Source organism: Nipponia nippon, unplaced genomic scaffold (genome assembly GCF_047370975.1).
Source record: "Nipponia nippon isolate SJK-2023a ecotype South Korea unplaced genomic scaffold, ASM4737097v1 scaffold_1, whole genome shotgun sequence".
NCBI classification, from domain to species: domain Eukaryota; kingdom Metazoa; phylum Chordata; class Aves; order Pelecaniformes; family Threskiornithidae; genus Nipponia; species Nipponia nippon.
In genome coordinates this window covers 162536232-162556056 of record NW_028262290.1, presented here as the reverse complement: position 1 = coordinate 162556056, position 19825 = coordinate 162536232, and the positions used below count along the sequence as shown (strand labels likewise).

The following is a 19825-nucleotide window of genomic DNA, read 5'->3' as shown; positions in this document are numbered from 1 at the left end:
TCATACTATGTCTTGCTAATAATCCCGCTGCACATAAACAAACGCTAGCTGGGGATGATCGGAAAGTGGCTACCTACATCGCGTAGCAAAGCTTCTGCCCCGATTAGGTGACCGCTTTTCCAACCAGGGGGATTACGAGTGATGAGCAACAGACCATGTTACTGGAGCATGAATAGAAGAAGAAAAGGCCTTGACTAAACATCTTTCAAATAAGACCCAGGAGGAAAAATAGTAGAGCGTGAGCATGGTTTGGTTGGACTCTCCTTTGGGGAACAGGACCAGCTCTGTGTTTATGAGCTGTGGCTGAGCAGTTTTCCATTGGCTTTCTAGAAAAGTTTGACCGCCGTGGGGTGAATGAAGATGAATTCTTAGTCTAACAAAGTCTCTCACCTGCAAATCATCCTAATGTCAAGTAAGAAAATAAAAGAGATTGGGAATATATCTATTTTTCCCTGTCTCAGTAGTTGCAGGTCCACCATGCTCTGGGGCAGGCTTCATTTCACCTGAATTCATGTCTCTACAGTACAGATGTAAACTTCTGAGCCAGTCATCCCCCATTTAAAATCAAAGGAGAGAAACAGAGAAATGGAGAAAGTGATTTTTCTGCCCTATTTAGATGTCCACTCTGGGATGAGACTCCAGGACGTCGTTGACTCTACTGGCTACATCTCCATGGGCTGCAAAGGGGAGCCGAGCTCGGAGGGACACATCCCCATCAGTTCATGGGGTTTTTAGCCTACAGCAGCCAATCTGTTCAGGAAAAGAGACGGGGCTTTAGTGACGCAGGCTGCAATGGCCAGCGGTTATTAGACATAATTGGAGCATGGAGTCAGCACTGCAGATGCCTCTGTCGCAAAAGCATCCCAGCCCTCAATTTGTTTGCTGCACTGCGCCGCGCTGACGAAGCTCTGCCTGCCAATGGTCCCAGCTGCATGTGGCTTCCCGAGGGAGCGAGCTGGTGTAGACAGGGGTGGGGTAAGGCCGGTATAATCCACACAGAGGAAGATGATTATTTCCCAGGTATATTTTTTCTGACTTTGTTTTTATTTATTGGTAGGCAGAAGGTAGCCATGCAGGAGAAGGAGGAACTAGTGGGAGCTGTGAACACCCACTGAAATATTAACATATGATCCAACGTTATTTGCTATTCTTCCCTATGTTTCTTTTTACAAAGCAAAACAAATTACATTTTGCAATTGTCCTTTTTAGTATCATGTCCCAGCATACTTTTGCTGTATAGGATCCTTCAACTATGAGATTCACCTCTTTCCCCTAGGTTTTTTCCTCTGATTTGCAGATAGTTTGCCTCTATTTTTCTAATAAAAAGCTGTACTAAAAAAAAAGCTGTGCTTCAGTGCTGTTGGATTCAAGTCATCTCGAATGGGATGGAGGTGGGGGAGGTAAGAGCTTGGGATGGAAGCATCCACCTCAGACCAGGACACCAGCATCCTCATCTCAATTCAACCCTTCATCCCATGGCAGGTCTGAAGGGGGGGGTTGTGTGAGACTGAGGTTTTGCTATAGGAATCACTGAGAAGGAACTTAACTTTCCAAGTCTCTCTACAAACGTTTGGAAAAGGACATGCAAGGTCCTCACTCATCTTGGTGTAAACCAGGCTGCAAAGATCAGTTATAAACAGGGGCAAAATAGAGGTGAGAAGTGACTGATGAGCAATCTTGTCTCCAAGCGTCCGGTGCATCCTGGTTGTCTCCTGCTCAGAGCGTTACTGTTTGCTGGTGATCACAGTTTTGCAAACAGGAGCTCATCAATGGGGAACGAGCAGCAGGGCAGAAAATGAGAATGAGACCTCTCTTGTTCACATTCACACCTGGCATCATGGGCATCCTAAACCCACTATTCTCTGTGCCAGCCCAGTGCCATGCTTCCTGGGACGCGAGAAGACCCTTTTTTTAAGAAGCGGGAATTAGACATGGTAGAAGAGATACAAACCACGTTTATTTAACGAATCCCCTGCTGGTGCGCTCAGCTAAGACGCTGGTCCCCAGGTGCTCCTGTTCCCTTCCCATGGTTTGCCCCAGACCTTAATTTTGCTTTGTGGTTTGTGATGGCACCTGGGCTACACGTCTGCGGACCTCTCTGAGCCAGACCTGTGTCACAGGCCACTCGGTGACACAACGGGAGGTTTCTTTCCGGTGCCCCTTAGTTATTTTCTGAGCCACTCTCACTGACCAGGTGAATTGCCCGATCCTCCAGCCTCCATCAATCCCCATTTTGTTTGCACCAAACAGCCGTTTGACTTGCTGCTCCCCTCCTACAGAGGGACATTTGTTATTCAGAACAAAATACTATGTTGCCGTGTTATTTAATCAAGTCAAAATTCATAGGCAGCATCTGTGCAGAAGATAAAATGTTTTGGGACAGTTTAGTCCTTTTCTCATCTGCGTGATTACGGTTATGTAAAGACTTTTCTTTCAAACACGGAGATGGAGTTTCATAAGCGAGGGACCAAAATAGTGCCAAGTAGCCAACCATCTCCCCTTGATCGCACTGGATTAGTACAATTAATCTGTAGGTATTAGTGACCCGCAGGGTTTTGCCTGGAGGATATAATATATATTTATTATTTCATATCTGATTTCCCCCAAGAGGCAGAAAATTCAATTGTGGGCTTTTCTTTTCCTCGTTGTATTTTTGCAAACGGGGTTGCGGGATTTGGAAAATTATCAAGAGGCTCCTCATCAGAGGGGGGACAGTTAGCAAAGGGAGGAATGAGACCTCTGCTCATTTTTTACGTCTTCTGAGAGTGATGTAATTGGGAATCGCCTGCTGGATGAGCGCCAACCGGCGTGGGACCTCAGCCAGGACCTGCTGGGGTTACTGGGAGGTAGCAAAGATCCACCAGTATAACCAGCCCCAAAGGCACTTGCCAGACACTACTGCTATTGCTGCCTAACGACGGAGGAGAGCAAAGCTCAGAAATATGGAATTATTTACCTGGGAGAGGATCAGGAATCCTTATTCTTGTGCTCCTGTTCTGTTGCTGTAACAGCACATCCCATATAAATAAACCTTTCACTAATGTGAAGCCTTTGAAGAAAGAGCAGAGCTTTGCTCTGTTCCCAAAATGAAAACCAAAAAGGAAAGTCTCTGATGAGCTTTGCTTTGGCTTTTTGGGAATAGGTGTTGAGGGTTTCTCGCTTTTCTTGCTGCAAAGCAGCTGCATTTCTCCTCAATTTATAAATGAAGACGTAGAGGCCTGGTCTGAAGCAGCGCCTGGTTAACCCAATTACAGATCAGTTGGCTTAACCGCTGCTCTTAGCACTATTTCAGTTAAAGGCTGGCATAGATGGATTTAGCTTGTGTGGGTTGACTGCTGGGAAAACAACTGGTTACGAGTGTGGTGCTTCCTATACCTCCCAGTCTCCACAAACCAGCCAAAAGCCACCAGAAGATGCAAAGAAAAGAGAGGAAGAACCACGCAAATACGCAGTGATCTTTCCTCCAAGTACCTATTTCAAAACCGTCACCTGCCAATTTTATCGATTATTCACCACTTCTTGTATTAGAAGAGAAAATAAACCTTTCTTTTCTACTGCCCTTCTTTGCACACTTCCTAAAAGTGGGGACGACCCTAAATGCTGTCTAAATCCAGAGCCAGCGTCCTGGCGATATAAGCCAAGATATTACTTAGAAAGGACCAAGGGGTTTTGCCAGTGTTTTTCATTTTTTGTAGCTTTATGAAATGAATGAGCCATGTTCTCCCATCCCCTTGCAGGGCAGATAGCTGCAGATTACAGCAGAAAGCAGAGCGTTACATGATCGGCTTGGATAGGAACATGGAAATGAGTGCGGCAGAGCGATGCGGAGTGAGATTGAGGTTCAGCAGCCCCCGCTTATAAATACTAAACTCTGCCTATCTGGCGCAGAAGGTGAATTGCAGGTCACAGCAAAGATAGGAATCAAAAAGGTTTAAGCTGAATTTCCAAAGTGCATCTGTTGGATCTGCCTTTGTTAGGACAAGCCTGTCACCTTCAGCTTTGTTTTTTACCAGGGGGATTTTTGCAGTGCGCAGGCGAGGCAGGGTTCGTCCCGCTGCCTTCAGGCGCTGGCTGTGCCCCCCTCCCCGGCATCCCCCTCCATCAGCAGAGCAAAACCAGCAGTTTCATGATGCCTGTTTGCACAGCCCACTTAAAACTGAGACAAACCCTGCCCCAGACTCCGCTGAGGACAAAGGCTGCCCGGGAGGCTACAACCATCCGTGCTGTAAATAATTACATTTAATCAGATGGATCCCCCCAACTCCATAAGCTCATGGCGAGGGGATCCAAACTTCACGCTTTCACCCCAGCTATGCACTCCCCTGAAGGTGAACTACTACGAACTACTTTTCTAAGACTTTCTTGGGATTGTTGTCTCCCTTGCATTAAAATCCAGGCTGCAACAGCATTTTTTGCCATTGAATTAACAACAGCGTTAGAGCAAGGCAGTGCTGGAGGTCCAGGGCTGCAGCGCAACTGAAACACCCAGAAGAGTTAAAAATAAAACATAGGGTTTCGGTGTCTAAATACCTTCCTTGCGCTTGCTATTCTCTGCCTGACAGCACCCTCTTCTGGGAAGTGGGTGCTGCTTGCTGGAGGGTGCACCCTGCTCAGCTCCTGAGTGCCCGAGCACCAGAAGGCAAAGGGCAGAGCCGTCCCGGGGTGAATTTAAGCGGAGTGGAACCAGGCAGTCTCTTCTGAGCTATATTTTGCAGTTCCCTTTGAAGGAGTTTGAAGATCGTTGCATGATCAAGTGTTGGTCAAAGTCACAGCACCCGGTTATTTGCTACCCACTGGCCGATGGGTGCAGCTCCCAGCAGCCAGGAATCAGCACAGGCACTGGGAAAGCAAATTGCTGCTTCGCATTGCTGGAGCAGCAGGTAAAATCTGCACCATCCTAATTTTTAATGAAGTATGTCCTCAGACACATCCCAGCTTTTTTATTTGTTTGCTTGAAACACAGGTGAGCAAGCACCTTCTTGCAAATCACATGCATATTAGGACAAGAACACGCGTGTTCAGCCGGCTACAGCTCACAGCGACAGGGGCTGGTAAGAAGGGGGTGAGCAGCTCAGCTGCCAGGGCCGCCGGGGCAGCCACCATCAGCACCCGTCTGGCTGGGCTCCAGATTGCACCTCCTCCAAAACCATCCTCATCCCTTGCCCTCTGCAACGAGATTTTTAGGCTAAACTAAAACCCTAACCCCAAAGAGCCACCCTTTTGTGGCTAGCGCGGGGCAGGTCTCCACCTGAACGGATTTAGCATAGTGCAGCTGGTTCCAGGCTTTGTTTGTATTTCAAATAACAAGGTTTTTAACTACAAACTACAGGCAGGGTTTACCTTTGTCCTGGGCTAACGCTCCCCTTTGAAGGCCAAGCAGCGAAGTTGAGACACAATTTGCTAATTAGTTCCCTCGTGATGGTTTCCCACTCACGGCTGCAAACTTCTATCTGTTCTTATATTAAGGAAATGGTACTGCTGTGTTTGCTGGCGGTGTGGAGGTGTTTAATGACCTTTTTCAAGCACAGAGAGCAGCAGGGAGATGGACAAAGAGGAGCTGACCTAAGTTTCCAGCCACTGCTCAAAAGGCAACGGTGGGCAGGGGGAGCGGCTGGGAGCGCCCGGGTCTGACACCTGCTTGGAGGCAGGCAGGCTCCTCGATGCTGCTCAAAACCCCCGCCATTTCAGGGTTCGGATCCTCTGAAACGGAGACACCCCAAAGCACTGATTGCTTTGGAAAGCCCTGCCTGCGCTTGCGTACTCCTCTCCCTGCCCGCAGGCTGCTGGCTGGGTTTGTGCAGCGCCTGGCACGCGGGCACCTTGGCTTGCCTGGTCCATGTTTCACTCAAATGAATAACCCGGCTTAATTTATTACATTAGCTCTGTGTGTCTTGGAGCATTTGCCAACGATGATGACCCTCGCTTGCCCCAGCACAGGGGAAACTGAGGCTCAGAAAGCCTCCTCGCAGGGATCCACAGGCACGCGTCTCCACGGCTCACACATTGCAGGTACTTGGAGCAGCCCCCGGTTGAAGAAAACTCCTGGTGCTTTCGCCCTGCTCCAGGTCAGGCACCTCTTTCCATTAGCCCCTTTCAGGCAAAAGGCAGACCCATAAACCTGCCAGTTTAACTCAAGGATGCAGTTTGAGGAGAAAAAGGACGATTGAAAGTGGTGACCGCATGCCTGCTGTCACCACCAGGATGAATTCATGCAACCAAGCCCAGCAAAGCAAAACAAAATCAGCAGCACAGTGATTTGTGGGCACGGTGAAACCACCACCCTCCCCGCCTGCGTCTGCCCCTCCCTCTCCAATGCCCCCGATCCATCTGCTTCCGCAGAAGTTTAGCTAAAACTAAAGGAAATTACTCAGAAACATTCACTAATTACTGTTTGCCTGCCAATCTGGAAAAGGTATCAGCCGCTAGCGCGGAGAAAGCAGCTTCCAGTCACACGAATCAGCTGAGGTTTTCAGGCATCCTATTCTGCATCCCTTTTTTTAAAGCCTTCCCTCTCTGAGCATCAGACCTGCTTATGCAAGGCTCTAACGCAGCTAAAGCTTCTTAGAAGAGGTTTATGCACCTTCAGCTGACAGAGGCAGAAGTGACAGATGTCTTATTTACGCCAGGGCTGAAGAAAAGTGGGGATCAGGCCTCAGATTTCGTTATCAGGGACAGACGGGCAAGGGCAGGCAGGTGAATTGCAACCTGCAGCTACTCTGCTCAGGTTCGAAACATCGAAACACTCAATTTTGCTTCTCCCCACTGGGAATTTTGGGAGTTTTTTAGGGCATCAGATCACAGACTCTCAAGAGCATCCCATTTATTTCATATCTAAGGCTCTGTGATTCAGAGGAATTTATTATTAGCTATTATTTTGGCTAAAGCTCTCAGGTCATCATTTGATTTCACTGCACAGCATCGTTTGCAGTCATGTTTTAAAGAGAGCTCTTGCAGATGTGCAGAAGACCCAGCCAGCACAACGATTTCCAGCTCGGCTTCCCCTGCAGAAATAGAAATTGAGCCCTGTGGGAGCCCCTCCTGGGAGCCAGCCGCCGGGGAGAGGTGACGGCCCACAGCCCTGCCTGCTGCCCGCGCTCCCCGCAGCTGCGCCGTGCCTGCTCTGCCACCGGGACATCACCTACCCTGGCAGATCTCCTGTCACCCACGTCCAGCACAGCGCTGGAGTTCATGTTTTCTAACTTGTCTTTAAATGAGTGTTCTAAACCCAAGCAACAGCTTGGAGGAGGATGCTTCCCTGCTCTCTGAAGCAGAGGTTTCTAGCCCAGGGATGGAAACACCTGTGATGGCCGTACCAGAGCCCTCTCCAAGGCCTAGAGGACATCTGAGCAGGCTGAGAGGAAATGACATGGAAGGAGACAAGACCTCTCTGCTTTTTAGTGGGATGAGAGCCTAAAACACAAGTAGTCTCTTAACTGGTCTGGGTCAGGCAGGGTTCAGTGCTCCCCAAACACTACGGTGCCATTCCCACCTCCCGCTGCAGTAAGGCACTGCCAGCGCAGGGGCTTGAATTTCTCCAGTGCCCAGGAAAGTCAAAGGGTACCTGGCTCTTTTCATAGAATCACAGAATGCTTTGGGATGGAAGGGACCTCTACAGGCCATCCAGTCCATCCCCCCTGCCATGGGCAGGGACATCTACAACCAGATCAGGTGGCTCAGAGCCCCATCCAGCCTGGCCTTGAACGTTTCCAAGGATGGGGCATCTACCACCTCTCTGGGCAACCTGTGCCAGTGTTTCACCACCCTCATTGTAAAAAATTTCTGCCTTATATCTAGTCTGAATCTCCCCTCTTTTAGTTTAAAACCATTCCCCCTTGTCCTATCGGTACAGGCCCTGCTAAAAACTCTGTCCCCATCTTTCTTGTAGGCCCCCTTTAAGTACTCAAAGGCTGCAATCCTAGAATCATAGAATCGTTAAGGTTGGAAAAGACCCTTAAGATCATTAAGTCCAACTGTTAACCCAGCACTGCCAAGCCCACCACTAAACCATGTCCCTAAGCACCACATCTACCCGGCTTTTAAATACCTCCAGGGATGGGGACTCAACCACTTCCCTGGGCAGCCTGTGCCAGTGCCTGACTGCCCTTTCCGTGAAGAAGTTTTTCCTAATATCCAACCTAAACCTGCCCTGGCGCAGCTTGAGGCCGTTTCCTCTCATCCCATCGCTTGTTACTGGGGAGAAGAGACCAACCCCCACCTCGCTACAGCCTCCTTTCAGGCAGTTGTAGAGAGCGATAAGGTCTCCCCTCAGCCTCCTCTTCTCCAGGCTGAACAACCCCAGCTCCCTCAGCCGCTCCTCATAAGCCTTGTGCTCCAGACCCTTCACCAGCTTCGTTGCCCTTCTCTGGCCACGCTCCAGCACCTCAATGTCCTTCTAGGAGTGAGGGGCCCAACACTGAACACAGCACTCGAGGTGCGGCCTCACCAGTGCAGAGTCTGTACTGTCACTGGGCACTGTCACCTCCCTGGTCCTGCTGGCCACACTATTCCTGATACAGGCCAGGATGCCATTGGCCCTCTTGGCCACCTGGGCACACTGCTGGCTCATATTTAGCCAGCTGTCAACCAACACCCCCAGGTCTTTTTCCACCAGGCAGCTCTCCAGCCACTCCTCCCCAAGCAATCAGGTCTCCCCGCAGCCTTCTCTTCTCCAGGCTGAACAACCCCAGCTCTCTCAGCCTTTCCTCACAGCAGAGGTGTTCCAGCCCTCTCATCATTTTCCCACCCGCTTAGGGCAATCTCCGGTTTCAGTCCTTGCTGCCAGAAGACACTTCATGAAAAAGTGACCCTGCCAGTGCTCCTGCTCTCCACACTCCTCACTCCCTCAGCCACGCAATCCAACCATGCCAAGCAAGAGCAAGAACTAGAACAGGATTTTCCATCCCCTCTCTGTTCTGCTGCATGCAAATGTTTCTAATTCTGCAGAAACAGGTATTAAACACCTGCAGCCAAAAGAAAGCACTGAACCCATCTCTTAAGGCAGTGGCTCAAAGCACTGTGCGATGGTGAAAGGAAGACTGACACCGTGATCATCCCTTCATAAACATGAGGCCAAGCAACTAGTACCATCTTGCACAAGAGTCCGAGGTGATCCGAACCCAGATGAAAGGGTGTACGGTCCCTAACATCATGAGGGACTGTAATAAACCTGTAATACCCACAGCCATAAGCAGGAGGGGGAAAAAAAAAAAAAAAGAAGAAAAAAAAAAAAGACATTTCTGAAGAAAGTACAAGGCTGCATGAACACAGAGAAGCAGGCATAGATAATGGCGTTTTTATTCATAACACCTTTAACTTGGACTGCAATTATTTCAGTTTTTAAAGTTAAATTCGGGCAGCAATTGAGGAAAAAAAAAAACCAAATAGTCCCTGTGTGCACAAACAATGCAGCTTTGAATAATACATGATAAGTTTATTTCATATTAACATGAACAGTAAAAAGTGGACATTTGACGGGATTTTCCTTCGGGTCCTTTTCTTTATTCCTCTATTGTGTCCTTTTTGCCAGTCTCTTGTCCCTCAAATTGTGGATATTTTGCCTCAACGTCAGCCCAAGTTAGATAACCGTTCGCCAGGTCACGAATGATGGCAGGAAGTTCAGAGATCTGCAGGCAAAGTCACAAAGACATATGAAACACGAAGCCCTCAGAACCAAGTTGCTCTGTTGGATACTTGGGGAACACAGGTAATTTTTACATCAGCAACAGCACAGGTGCAAGATATCTTCTTGCAAGATCATTTTTGGGGAGAAAAAACGATTAACTAGGAGGACATCTTAAATCACAGTCTGTGTCATCTCAGCAAATTGCTCAGTTATTCAGGGTGACCCACGCAGGAAATGCAATTGTCCCTGTGGTGGACCACAACGAGGTTCATCCCTGGTAGTGTTATGTTACCGTTTTGGAAGGGACAGAAAATACACACATCCAAAAGATGCTGTAAGCCAGGATTTAGCCAGGCCCTACTTACTGTAAGACCAGCATAAAAGAAGCTGCCAATTGCCTTTTCTTTGCTCCTCATAGCACACTGTCATGGTGCGAAGGGTCAGCTAGAGAAACTAGAAAATTTGCAGAAATTGAAGGGTAACAAAGTCTCATCTCTGCTGCTCAGCAGTGGGAGGTCATCCAGGTGATACAGAGACAGATGGGTGCCCTGAGGAGCTGGCGCTGCCTGTTATGCCAAACCAAACCCACAGCCAGCTCAGCAGCCCCAAGCAGGACAGATGCTTTTGCACAGAGCGGAGCTAGAACAACTCCGCCTCGCAGATCAGCACTAACTTCTCCTCCTACAGGAGCCCAGCTGTGTTCCTGGTGGGGGCCAGGGAGAGAAGGGCACGACAGAGGTGCTGAGACTGCGTGTCCGCAGCTCTGAGCGGGTTTTGCTCACAGGCAATGGGACCGCCACGGGGAGGTTTGCTGCTCCAGTCTCTGTATTACGGCTGTACTGGCAGAGCCTGCTTAGGGCAGGTGTGACTCTTGGGCAATGGCTCACCAGCTTCACTGGCGCTGCACAGGCAACACCGGCAAGAAGCAAGCTTTGAGGAGTCATGTCTGCGCTGTGCTCTGCCAGCCAGCCTGTAGTAGGCAAAGATCTCCTGCCTTTTGGTGCCTGTGGATTCAGAGGAGCCCTGCCTTTAGAAGCCAGACATGACCCAGCAAATGCATTTACTCAGCAGCCTTCACTTGGAAAGAGGCACTCTACAGAGCAGTGCAATCAGCACAAGGCATGGCTTTCGAGTAAGATCAACACCTCTGCATTCCAGGAAAACAAAAGCCTCTCCTCACTTCAGCAGCAGGACCGGCATCTTCTGTTTGACCAGTATCTCTTCCCTGGGGATTTCTCAGAATAGCTAAATTGCCTACGAGAGCTGGAGGCAGCTCCCACAGAGCCCAGAGTCATGGCTGGATCAGAAATAGCAGCTAACGCTCTCCCCTAGCCCATAAGAAACAGAGTTGGCTCTGTCAGCAGCCAAACCCATCTGCCTGCCCTTTACCTCGGCTCGAATCTGGCGCATCGAGTCGCGGTCTCTCAGGGTGGCAGTGTGAGGCGTCCGGTTAACGGTGTCGAAGTCGATCGTAATCCCGAAGGCCACGCCAATCTCGTCAGTCCTGGCGTAGCGCCGACCGATGGATCCAGAGGAATCATCCACCTTGTGAGAGATGCCGTTCCTGGTGAGTGCTTCAGCTGCAAGAAGCAGAGAAGGAGGGATCACCAGGACTCATTACATACGCAGCAGGCAACACCATCCTAGCAGTGGCCTCCCATACCCTCATGGCACTACCTGAAGCGAGGCACCATGCGTCTTGGTTTCAAGCAGCATCAGACCCCCTCATTTTTATTTTGGCAGAAGATGCAGTGTTCCAGTCCCTGCCAAGACTACAAGCTCAAACCCACCCCACAGCTCTCCACATTGCATCACTCAACTCTCACCCGAAGAGCAAAGTCACCAACTTCTTCAACCTGTCATTGCAGTCCCACAACTCCGCTTTAACTCAAAAACACGCCAGCCTTACACGTGTGCAGGGGCATGTCCAGCACGGGGAGGTGAGGTCTGGAGCAGAACCGATGCCGAGAGCAAAAGGCACTGTCTGACATGCAGCCTATGTGCCTATCCTTCACGTATTCACTTTTAGATGGTACCAGGGGGCATTTTGACAGAATGCTTGGAGGCTCAGCAGCTCTGGGACCGATTCAATAAATTAGCTGGCCAACAAGGGCGAAGAAAAGAACTTTATTCAAAAAAAAGAAACAAAACAAAACAAAGCCCACACAAAAACCCACTGCTCCTGACAGCTTCGCCTAAGCAGTGGGAAAGATTTCTTTTTGACACCGAAGGAAAAAAAGAAACGTCTTTTACACTGCAAACCAACATGGGGAAGGGCAGGGAGTTGGGTGTTTTGAGGCTAGACTGAAGAGTTTGATAGATACCCAAAGCTGACTGATACCAACGCACCCAGCTGTTCAGTTCAATGGCTCTGCCTTTGCACACGTGAGAGCCACACGATCCCAGTGCTATTTTCTCCCTGCAGTACTGAGGAAGAAACCTCTCCTCCAGGTGCACATGCCCACTGGAGCCACAGTGCTTAATACACTTACATAATTCCTTGACGAAAGGCATGAATTCCTGATTCTGGCTCAGAGGAAGAACGGAGCACTTGAACGGTGCTACAACAGCTGGGAAGCTGAAGAACTAAAGAAAAAAGAAAAAGCACAAATAAATACAAGTTTAATGGTTAGGCCAGATTCTTAGGAGGCGAGAATAAGCTCTGACTGAGGTTGGAAGCAGGGTGACTGTTCCAGGGGAGTAGCTGGCTTTCTGTAAGACATTAGCATTCAGGGCTCCAGCAGTTAACACCTCGCCCTGCTAAAGCAAGATTGATTTTCTGCAGCTGCCCTCTGCTCCCTCCTGACAGCTAATCGTTACCTCCCACCAAAAGATGTTTACCAGAGCCCTCCCTGAAGTAAGTGAACCTCATTTGAATTACAGAAAAATGAAGGGTAGAGGGGTCTTTCCAGGAGATTCAGTCTTATGCACAGTCTAAAGGGAAGGGTTCTCACAGTCGTCTCACTCCCTGTTTGATTCCCACAGAGACTCCACACACACACGAGACTCCACACACACAGAGCATAGGCAGCTCAAAGGTTTTCAGAGCCCTCCACAGACACCCTCAGAAAAGGAAAATGTGCCAAAAGGCGGCGGGGGGGGGGCAAGTCCTTCCTGGCAATCAGCAAGACCTGTAAGGGTACAGAAGTAATGCAATTCAGACGTACCACAATATAGAGCAGCCCAGGCTACACAGAAAGTAAATGGGTACTAGAAGGAAGATAAGTCCAGTATTTTAGACTTCATGAGCAGTTTGTGATTGAAAATCAACTGTGTCCTAATTCTGGGCTCCTGAATCCTGTTCCCCCCACTCATAATTGTATCACATCCTGTGACAACCAGACACTAAGGAGCGCTGTTATTTTTCTTTTTGTAAACACAGCCTAGCAGCCAGAAACAGGAGCCAGCATCAAGTTTACAGCCAGCTTCCCATGGGTCACCAGCAAGGGTGCAGAGCATCACCATTTGGGCACCGGCTGGAAGAGGCTGGCGGTCTGTATGTAACACACGCTTCCCTCTGGTCCCTGGCTAGAGCGAAGTTTCAGGCCAAGATTTTAGGGATGCCCAGAATCAGAGAAGGTTGAATTTCACGGGGGACTGAGGAAACAGTTAAGTCTATTGTCCATCTTGCTGCACAGAACTATGATTCCAGAAAAAGCAGCAAAGAGAGAGGAAATAAAAGACTGAAGAGATGCCTTTCTCTGAGTGACGGGACATTGCCAAGTGTGAATCCAGAAGGAGGAATTTCTCACCCCCTTGCCAGTAATACAGCATGAGCCTCATGCACACACAGCCCCAGACTGCTCTCAGTGCGCACGTATAAATGACACGTGTGCTGGCAAAAACAGCAATTCAACAGCCCACCTGGGTTTTCCCATCTCTACTGTGTATTGTGCAGACTTATTTTAGTCCTTCTCCTGGATGTTAGGGAAAGGCAAAGGCTTGCAGCTGGTTTTAAGCTGAGGCCCAGCCACAGGAAAGCTCACCGTTCTCTGCTCGTCTCCTTCCCGGATCTGGAATGTGTGTTCAAACACTGTGTACATGATCCTCCCAATACCAAATGAGGGTTCAATTACATTTGGGATGATTTCTTCCACTGGAATACAAAAGAACCCACAGCATCATTAAAGAAGAATTTATACACAAAAAAAAGATGTGTTTACTGAAGCTGCCTTTCTCCTCAGAAGTTCTGATTACATGTAGCATATGGAAATAAAAGGTTAAACATTTCTGATCTAAATACAAATACCTGAAGTAGACATTTGGACTTAGTCCACATATAGAATGTATTTCGGCTGTAAATAATAAGTCGGGGCCCCTTCTCTGGCCCTGAGAGCAAACAGCACAACTTGCATCCATGCAGATAAACCCTCTTCCACTTCACAACAGCGAAGCCTCATCCAAACTGTTCACTGGGAACAGTCCCTGCTCCACACCAAGCCACAAACCATGTCCAGGCATTGTCTGGGAGAGCGCTACTTGGCATAGACCAAAACTGTGCCAGGGAATATGCTAACAATTAAACAGCCTGGATGACGGCAGGGTAATGCTCAATCTCTGTCCCACTTTGGTTTAACGTACAGACACGGCCTCAGTACCCAGCAGTTTGAGCAGAGAAACATGGAGCTTCAGATCCCACTCAAATTCCAGCAAAGTCTCCCTCCATATTCTTCAGTCATTCAGCTGCCTGCTTCAGTGCTGCCACCCTCCCTATTCTCCATCCCCCTGCAACGTATCACAAGAGTGGGAAAGAACAAGGATCAACTCATCAGTGTTTGCGAAAATTCTGAGAAGACGTGACGTGCTACGTTATTATATACCCGTCATTCTCTCCAATCCTTGCCACACATCTGTCAAAGAGGCTTTTTCCTCGTCCTCCCCTCCGTGTATGAAAGGAGCTCAGTGGACAGCTGCCCTGCTCAGACAGTGCAGCTTTTTAGAAGAAGCCTGGATAGCAACTGGAGAAGAAACAACAATTACAGGCATCAGTTGCTTTTGAAAATCAAGGGCAGAATCCAGTTCTCCACCCTGACTTGCCTCCCACTCTATGTGCCTAGAGAGCCAATCCTCTTCAATTATGCACCTCACCCGGGGTGGGACTTTACCTTCCAAAAGGATGGTCTTGTTTTATTTGTGCATTGACCAACCAGTTTTCAAGACAAGAGAGAGGGAAACCATAAGCTTTGCCTCCTGCTTGTAGACAGCAGCCAAACTGCCAAATGCACAAATTTAAAGGAAAACCAGCAACCGGGGTTCTACCTGCTGGCCCCCAGCAATACTACAATCACCAACAGTTGCAACTCTGATTCCTTCTTTGAAGTTGTGACAAAGCAAAGCCTGGCACAGCAGCAGCATGTGCTGAGTGCAAGACACCTGGACATCTCGAAGGCTCAGCAGCTGCAAGAACAAAAATATTCTGCACATGCTACGAGCTGCTCTACTCCTTCCTAGGAGCATTTATCATGTTCCCAGCCTAGGGCAGGATGATCCACTAGTTACAGTATGAACTGGGGAAAAATCTACCTCAGTCTCCAGCTCTGTCAAAGACTTCCCAAACGACCTTGGGTGAGGCGCTTACAGAGCTGGCTGGAAAGACAAGGCTTCTTTGAGGAACTAAATCCGTGCATGTTGGAAAGTTACCTTCTAGCCCCATTTCCCACATCAGGACAAAAGCTCTGCGGAGATGCAGTCGCTGACCGAAGCTGATGTGATTATCGACTACCAGAGGAAATGACAGGACTTGTCAGCTTGAAGAGTCTGGTCAGCACGGCAGCCTGGCGAGCTGGTAGATGCTGGAAGACTTGACTCCAGGCAGCGGAGTGACAACAGGAGCTCTGAGCACAGAGATCTGCCTACAGCCCTACCAACAGACTGCTACAACCCATCTGCTGCACTGCAATGAAGATGAAAGCTCCCAAAGCTGGTGCACTTTCCCCAGCTCCTCCATCACTACAGCAGCTGGTTCTCAGCACCACGTGGGACCTTGCAAATCCTAGAATACGCAACTGAAGCAGCATGAATATAATATGCCACCCAAAGTCTATTAAAGGGGTTACTGAACAGACTAGGCGAGAAGCGGGCAGACAGGCCTGTGTCAATGGTCAATGAAATTCCACTGCTGTGTGAAAGCTTTCCAATTCTCTTAAATTGTTGGATTTCAAGGAAATAATGTTCGGTATTTTTCCTGTGCCACTGTACAATACTAACAGGACAACGCAACGAATAAAGTTGACATTCAAAGTGTATCCTGATGTGCCTCTTATTTTTGACGATCAAACAAAGACACAAATTTACCATGTAATGTTTTCTGAAATCTCTTCACAGTAACCATGTCCTTTGTTAATTTAAAAGTTTTCCCTTCAGTTTCAACAGTGAATTCCCTGCAAAGGAAAAAGAAGTCATTTAAATACTACAGCAATAAATAAACAAGTTATATTTCCTTAATTGCATTGGTTGGTTGGCTTTAAGAGCGGGATGATAGAAGCCAGGGCAAATCCCAGAGATCAAAGAAACATGTGGCATACCCATTAAAAGAAATTTATGTTAATAATAAAATTACTACATCTACATTAAAAGCAACCATCTTCATAATCACAGTGAACTTCGTTGTGGTTAACAGCCTGAAGCAAACTCAATTAGGAAATGGAAGAATCTCAGGATGAAGCATATACATCAAAAGAAAAAGAGGGAGGCACACAAAACAGGAGCTTGCTGCAAACTGTACAGCTGCTCCAGCGGACGGACTTCTCATGAAAACCGAGTTGTGTCAGAAGGTGCTGTGCATTTTCACAGATACCAAACAAAGGGGAGGATACAGCACAGTTATTTTATTGCTTAGTTCTAAAGCTTTTGATATTACGGTCTTCCAACTACTTTCTCTTGCTCCTTGCTGACTTGCAGCTAGCACACACTCCTTGCCGAGGAGACCTTAGGCTGCATTGACCTATCCTGCTTACGGAACCAAATGTCTTTATTATCGTACGTCCTAACAGAAAACTGCTACTGTAAACCTGAGGGCTTCACATCGTGGATTTATACAAACATAGTCATATAAAAGGCAGGTCTAACATACTGACTCTGTCAACATGTGCTCAGCAATGGCAGAAGCATTCAGATCGGTGTAATGCAAAACCCAACATGTTGAAGAAAAGCATGTGCTAATCACCTGCATTTGGACCCAATACCAAATGGGCTGAAGTTTATAAAGGCTTTGCTCTGAATGCAGCTACAACAAGATCCTGAGTTTAAACACAGCCATGATTTGCAGTCTACTATCAATTCAAACCCGGGATACGGCTTATAACTCATCTACTGAATCATTTCAGTGGGATTCTGGATCAACTAAGTTCACTTTCTTCTGGTTTTGATGTGTGTACACATCACCATATTCTGCAATAGTTTCTCTCCCCATTTTGAGTGCTACTGTTTTTTTCTACACTTTCACATTCATAGAAATGTAAAAGAAATAAATCTTAGCTCAGAGGAAAAAAAGAAGAAAAAAGAAAACAAAAGATGTAAATGTTACCAGTCTGGAATGTATTCAGTAATCCTACACCTTGTACCATTTCAAGCAGGAAATAAAGCTTGTTTTTTATTATTGCACCATTAGCCTTCTCATAACATACACAGTTGTTGGCCTGCTTCAACCCGATTCGACAACTGTAGAGATCTTACATTTTCAGTTGCTGCATGTGTTAGGAATGTAGGCAGACAGGTCGAGGAAAAATATGCAAATTGCTGCCCTAATAAGTCAAACGCTGTAACAGGTCCTAAAGCATATCACTAAACATCGGAGGATACTCACTCTCATTTAATTATTCTGTTCCATCGCTCACAGAATTATTTGATTAATTTTAAAATTAAGTTCAAAACCATCTGCCAGCCCTGGTCAACTCTCAAACCAGAGCAGGGAAGCTGGTAAACACTTCCCATTTCACTGAGGTGTCTCTCTTATGGGATGATCCTACTAAGCTCGTTCCCACGCAAATAAACAAATATTTGAATACCATGGTTACACATTTATGTGCGTATAATCAAGAGAGATATTGATGGATGACCAGCAATGACTTGGCAGAAGGGACAGCACTAAAACATTTCAGATGATCCACTCAGCCTACCCTCACAAGGAAGCTTGTTTCAGGTGGCTCAAATTAATGCAGCAGCACCTTGGGAACCCTCATCAGAGGTGTCAGAGAATGGTACCACGCACACACAGCCAGCTCACCCTTTCTCGTTGAGCAGCTGCTCCATCTCAGTGACATAACACTCGTCGCACATGGAAAGGTATTCCATCACCACCTTTGCATCCTTCTTATAAGCTTTGCCAATGGCTCCCTTATTTGCCTCAAACTGAACAATGTTGACTGTTCTGTACGAAGCAGTTAAGGAGTTTGAGATGACAGAAAGCAGGGCCTGGTTCTTTTGCTATGTCAAAGCTAATTGCTATGCAACACAAAGAAATCTCCTCTGCTACTGGATTAAGGAACTTCCCTCCAAGAGAGGAAAGGAACAACAAAAAATACTGAAGGGCAGAGGGTCACAAATTTTGAAAGAATACAACTTTTTTTACAAGTACAGCTAGCAGCAGAACCACGGAACGACATGGAGTAACCCAGGATCGTAATGCCACATTCACATTTAAACCACGCTTCACAGTCAAAACAGAGCTTAGCATTAAGCTAGAAAAAACAAGCACAATAGTAAAACCCCTTTGCGCACCTGAGTAAAGCCACCCACATGCTCAATTCTTTTCAGCTTACTTCCCAAAGTCATGCTGGTCTGTAGCTCTAGGTTTCCCTGTTGAATTCACAGATATAACTTAAAATAGAGCTGCACAGCTCTCCAAGACATCTCACTGTCAAATCGCTTTTCACTTCAAGAGAATCTGGTTTATTCTGAAAGGATATAGGTTCTTTGAGAGGCTTCTCAGCTATAAGAGGAACTTTGGTGGCGCGGGCATGGCAGGAGAGGTCATAGCAGGAACGATCAGCGCAGCCAACGATCTCAATCCAACCCTGAAAAAACAACAGTGGAAGTTTTCACCAACTCACTTTTTTGTCCACTTAACCATCAAATATGTTTATTCACCCTTAAGCCCTCCCTGCTCCCATGACTGTTTTTTCTACATAATTAGCTCTGTTACAATAAGCAGCCCTCACTCACTAGTTGCTCCTTCATTTGAATGATTCCATTTGTTTCCAGAGGAAACGATCAGTTATCTAACCAGTGCCTGTGTTCAGGGCCAGGTTTTCCACATGGCTTGGCAGAACACAGCACTGTGCCAATAGCTTGGGGCTGAGGCCAGAGCACGCAGTCCTACCACTCACATGCTATAGGCACACGAAGATATCATGCCTTCGGGGCTTTACTGCTCTGCCAGTATAGAATAGACAGCAGGCAACCAGCCACATCAGAACGGCTGAAAACCTGGCTTACAAGCTACTAAGACACAGATCATAGGCAAGGGAAGCACTTCTTTCAACATTTCAGCATGTATGGCAAGGAGGGATCTCACAACACCATTCACACACACGGAATTGATGAAGCCTTCCAACACTCGCAGCAAATACAACCACCACCTGGATTTTCTAAAAGACGATCCCATATGAGAAAAGGCACATCAACTGCTTTGCATTCACTCTGTCACATCAGCATGGACACATGGGCAGCTGGATGCTGCGTGGATTTCCAGTCTGCAGTGATATAGCAGGGTGTCAGGAAAGGTACGTGAAGAGAAGAAACCCCTGTGCTGGAAAAACTATGGTGGTCCAAAACATCTTGCGGAATTTTTACACAAATTAAACCGTTAGGGTACTACAGCTACTTCTCAGAAGGTTTAGGTAATAACTTTATAGAATGGATTTTAAACCATTCAGTGCAGTTAACTTCTCACAACTGCGTGCTGCAAGTTGGTATGCACATTTTTGGTCAGAGTTAAGTGACAAACCAAAGCATGAGTCTAGCTCACAAGGCGGTTTTGTCACGCCCCTGGGATTGCTGTCTTCACCTCTGGGTTAGGCTGTTGGATATACTGCTCTGTGAGTGTCATCCTGATCCATGACAAGGCTTGCAAAGTTTATTAATCTTATTTACGTGGGGTGACCCACACATGTCCAGCCTGTTTTGGGGTGGCTGGGAAAAGAAGCTGTGGACTTATGGAAGTCAGCTAGCTACATTCAGAGGAAGTCATTCCTTCAATCACTT

General features: G+C 47.5%; 1 protein-coding gene across 1 annotated transcript in view; it reads right to left on the bottom strand.

Moving 5' to 3' along the window:
* Window positions 1-9271: 9271 nt before the first annotated feature.
* Window positions 9272-19825, bottom strand: part of GARS1 (glycyl-tRNA synthetase 1) — a 29050-nt gene continuing 18496 nt past the window's right edge. Inside the window, exons 11-17 of the mRNA XM_087731299.1 lie at window positions 18529-18636; window positions 17847-17992; window positions 15917-16002; window positions 13609-13718; window positions 12115-12208; window positions 11012-11202; window positions 9272-9623 (exon numbers count right to left, since the gene is read on the bottom strand). Coding sequence (XP_087587425.1) covers window positions 9498-9623; window positions 11012-11202; window positions 12115-12208; window positions 13609-13718; window positions 15917-16002; window positions 17847-17992; window positions 18529-18636 — 861 coding nt within the window. The 3' untranslated portion in view covers window positions 9272-9497. The remainder of the gene's footprint in view (window positions 9624-11011; window positions 11203-12114; window positions 12209-13608; window positions 13719-15916; window positions 16003-17846; window positions 17993-18528; window positions 18637-19825) is intronic.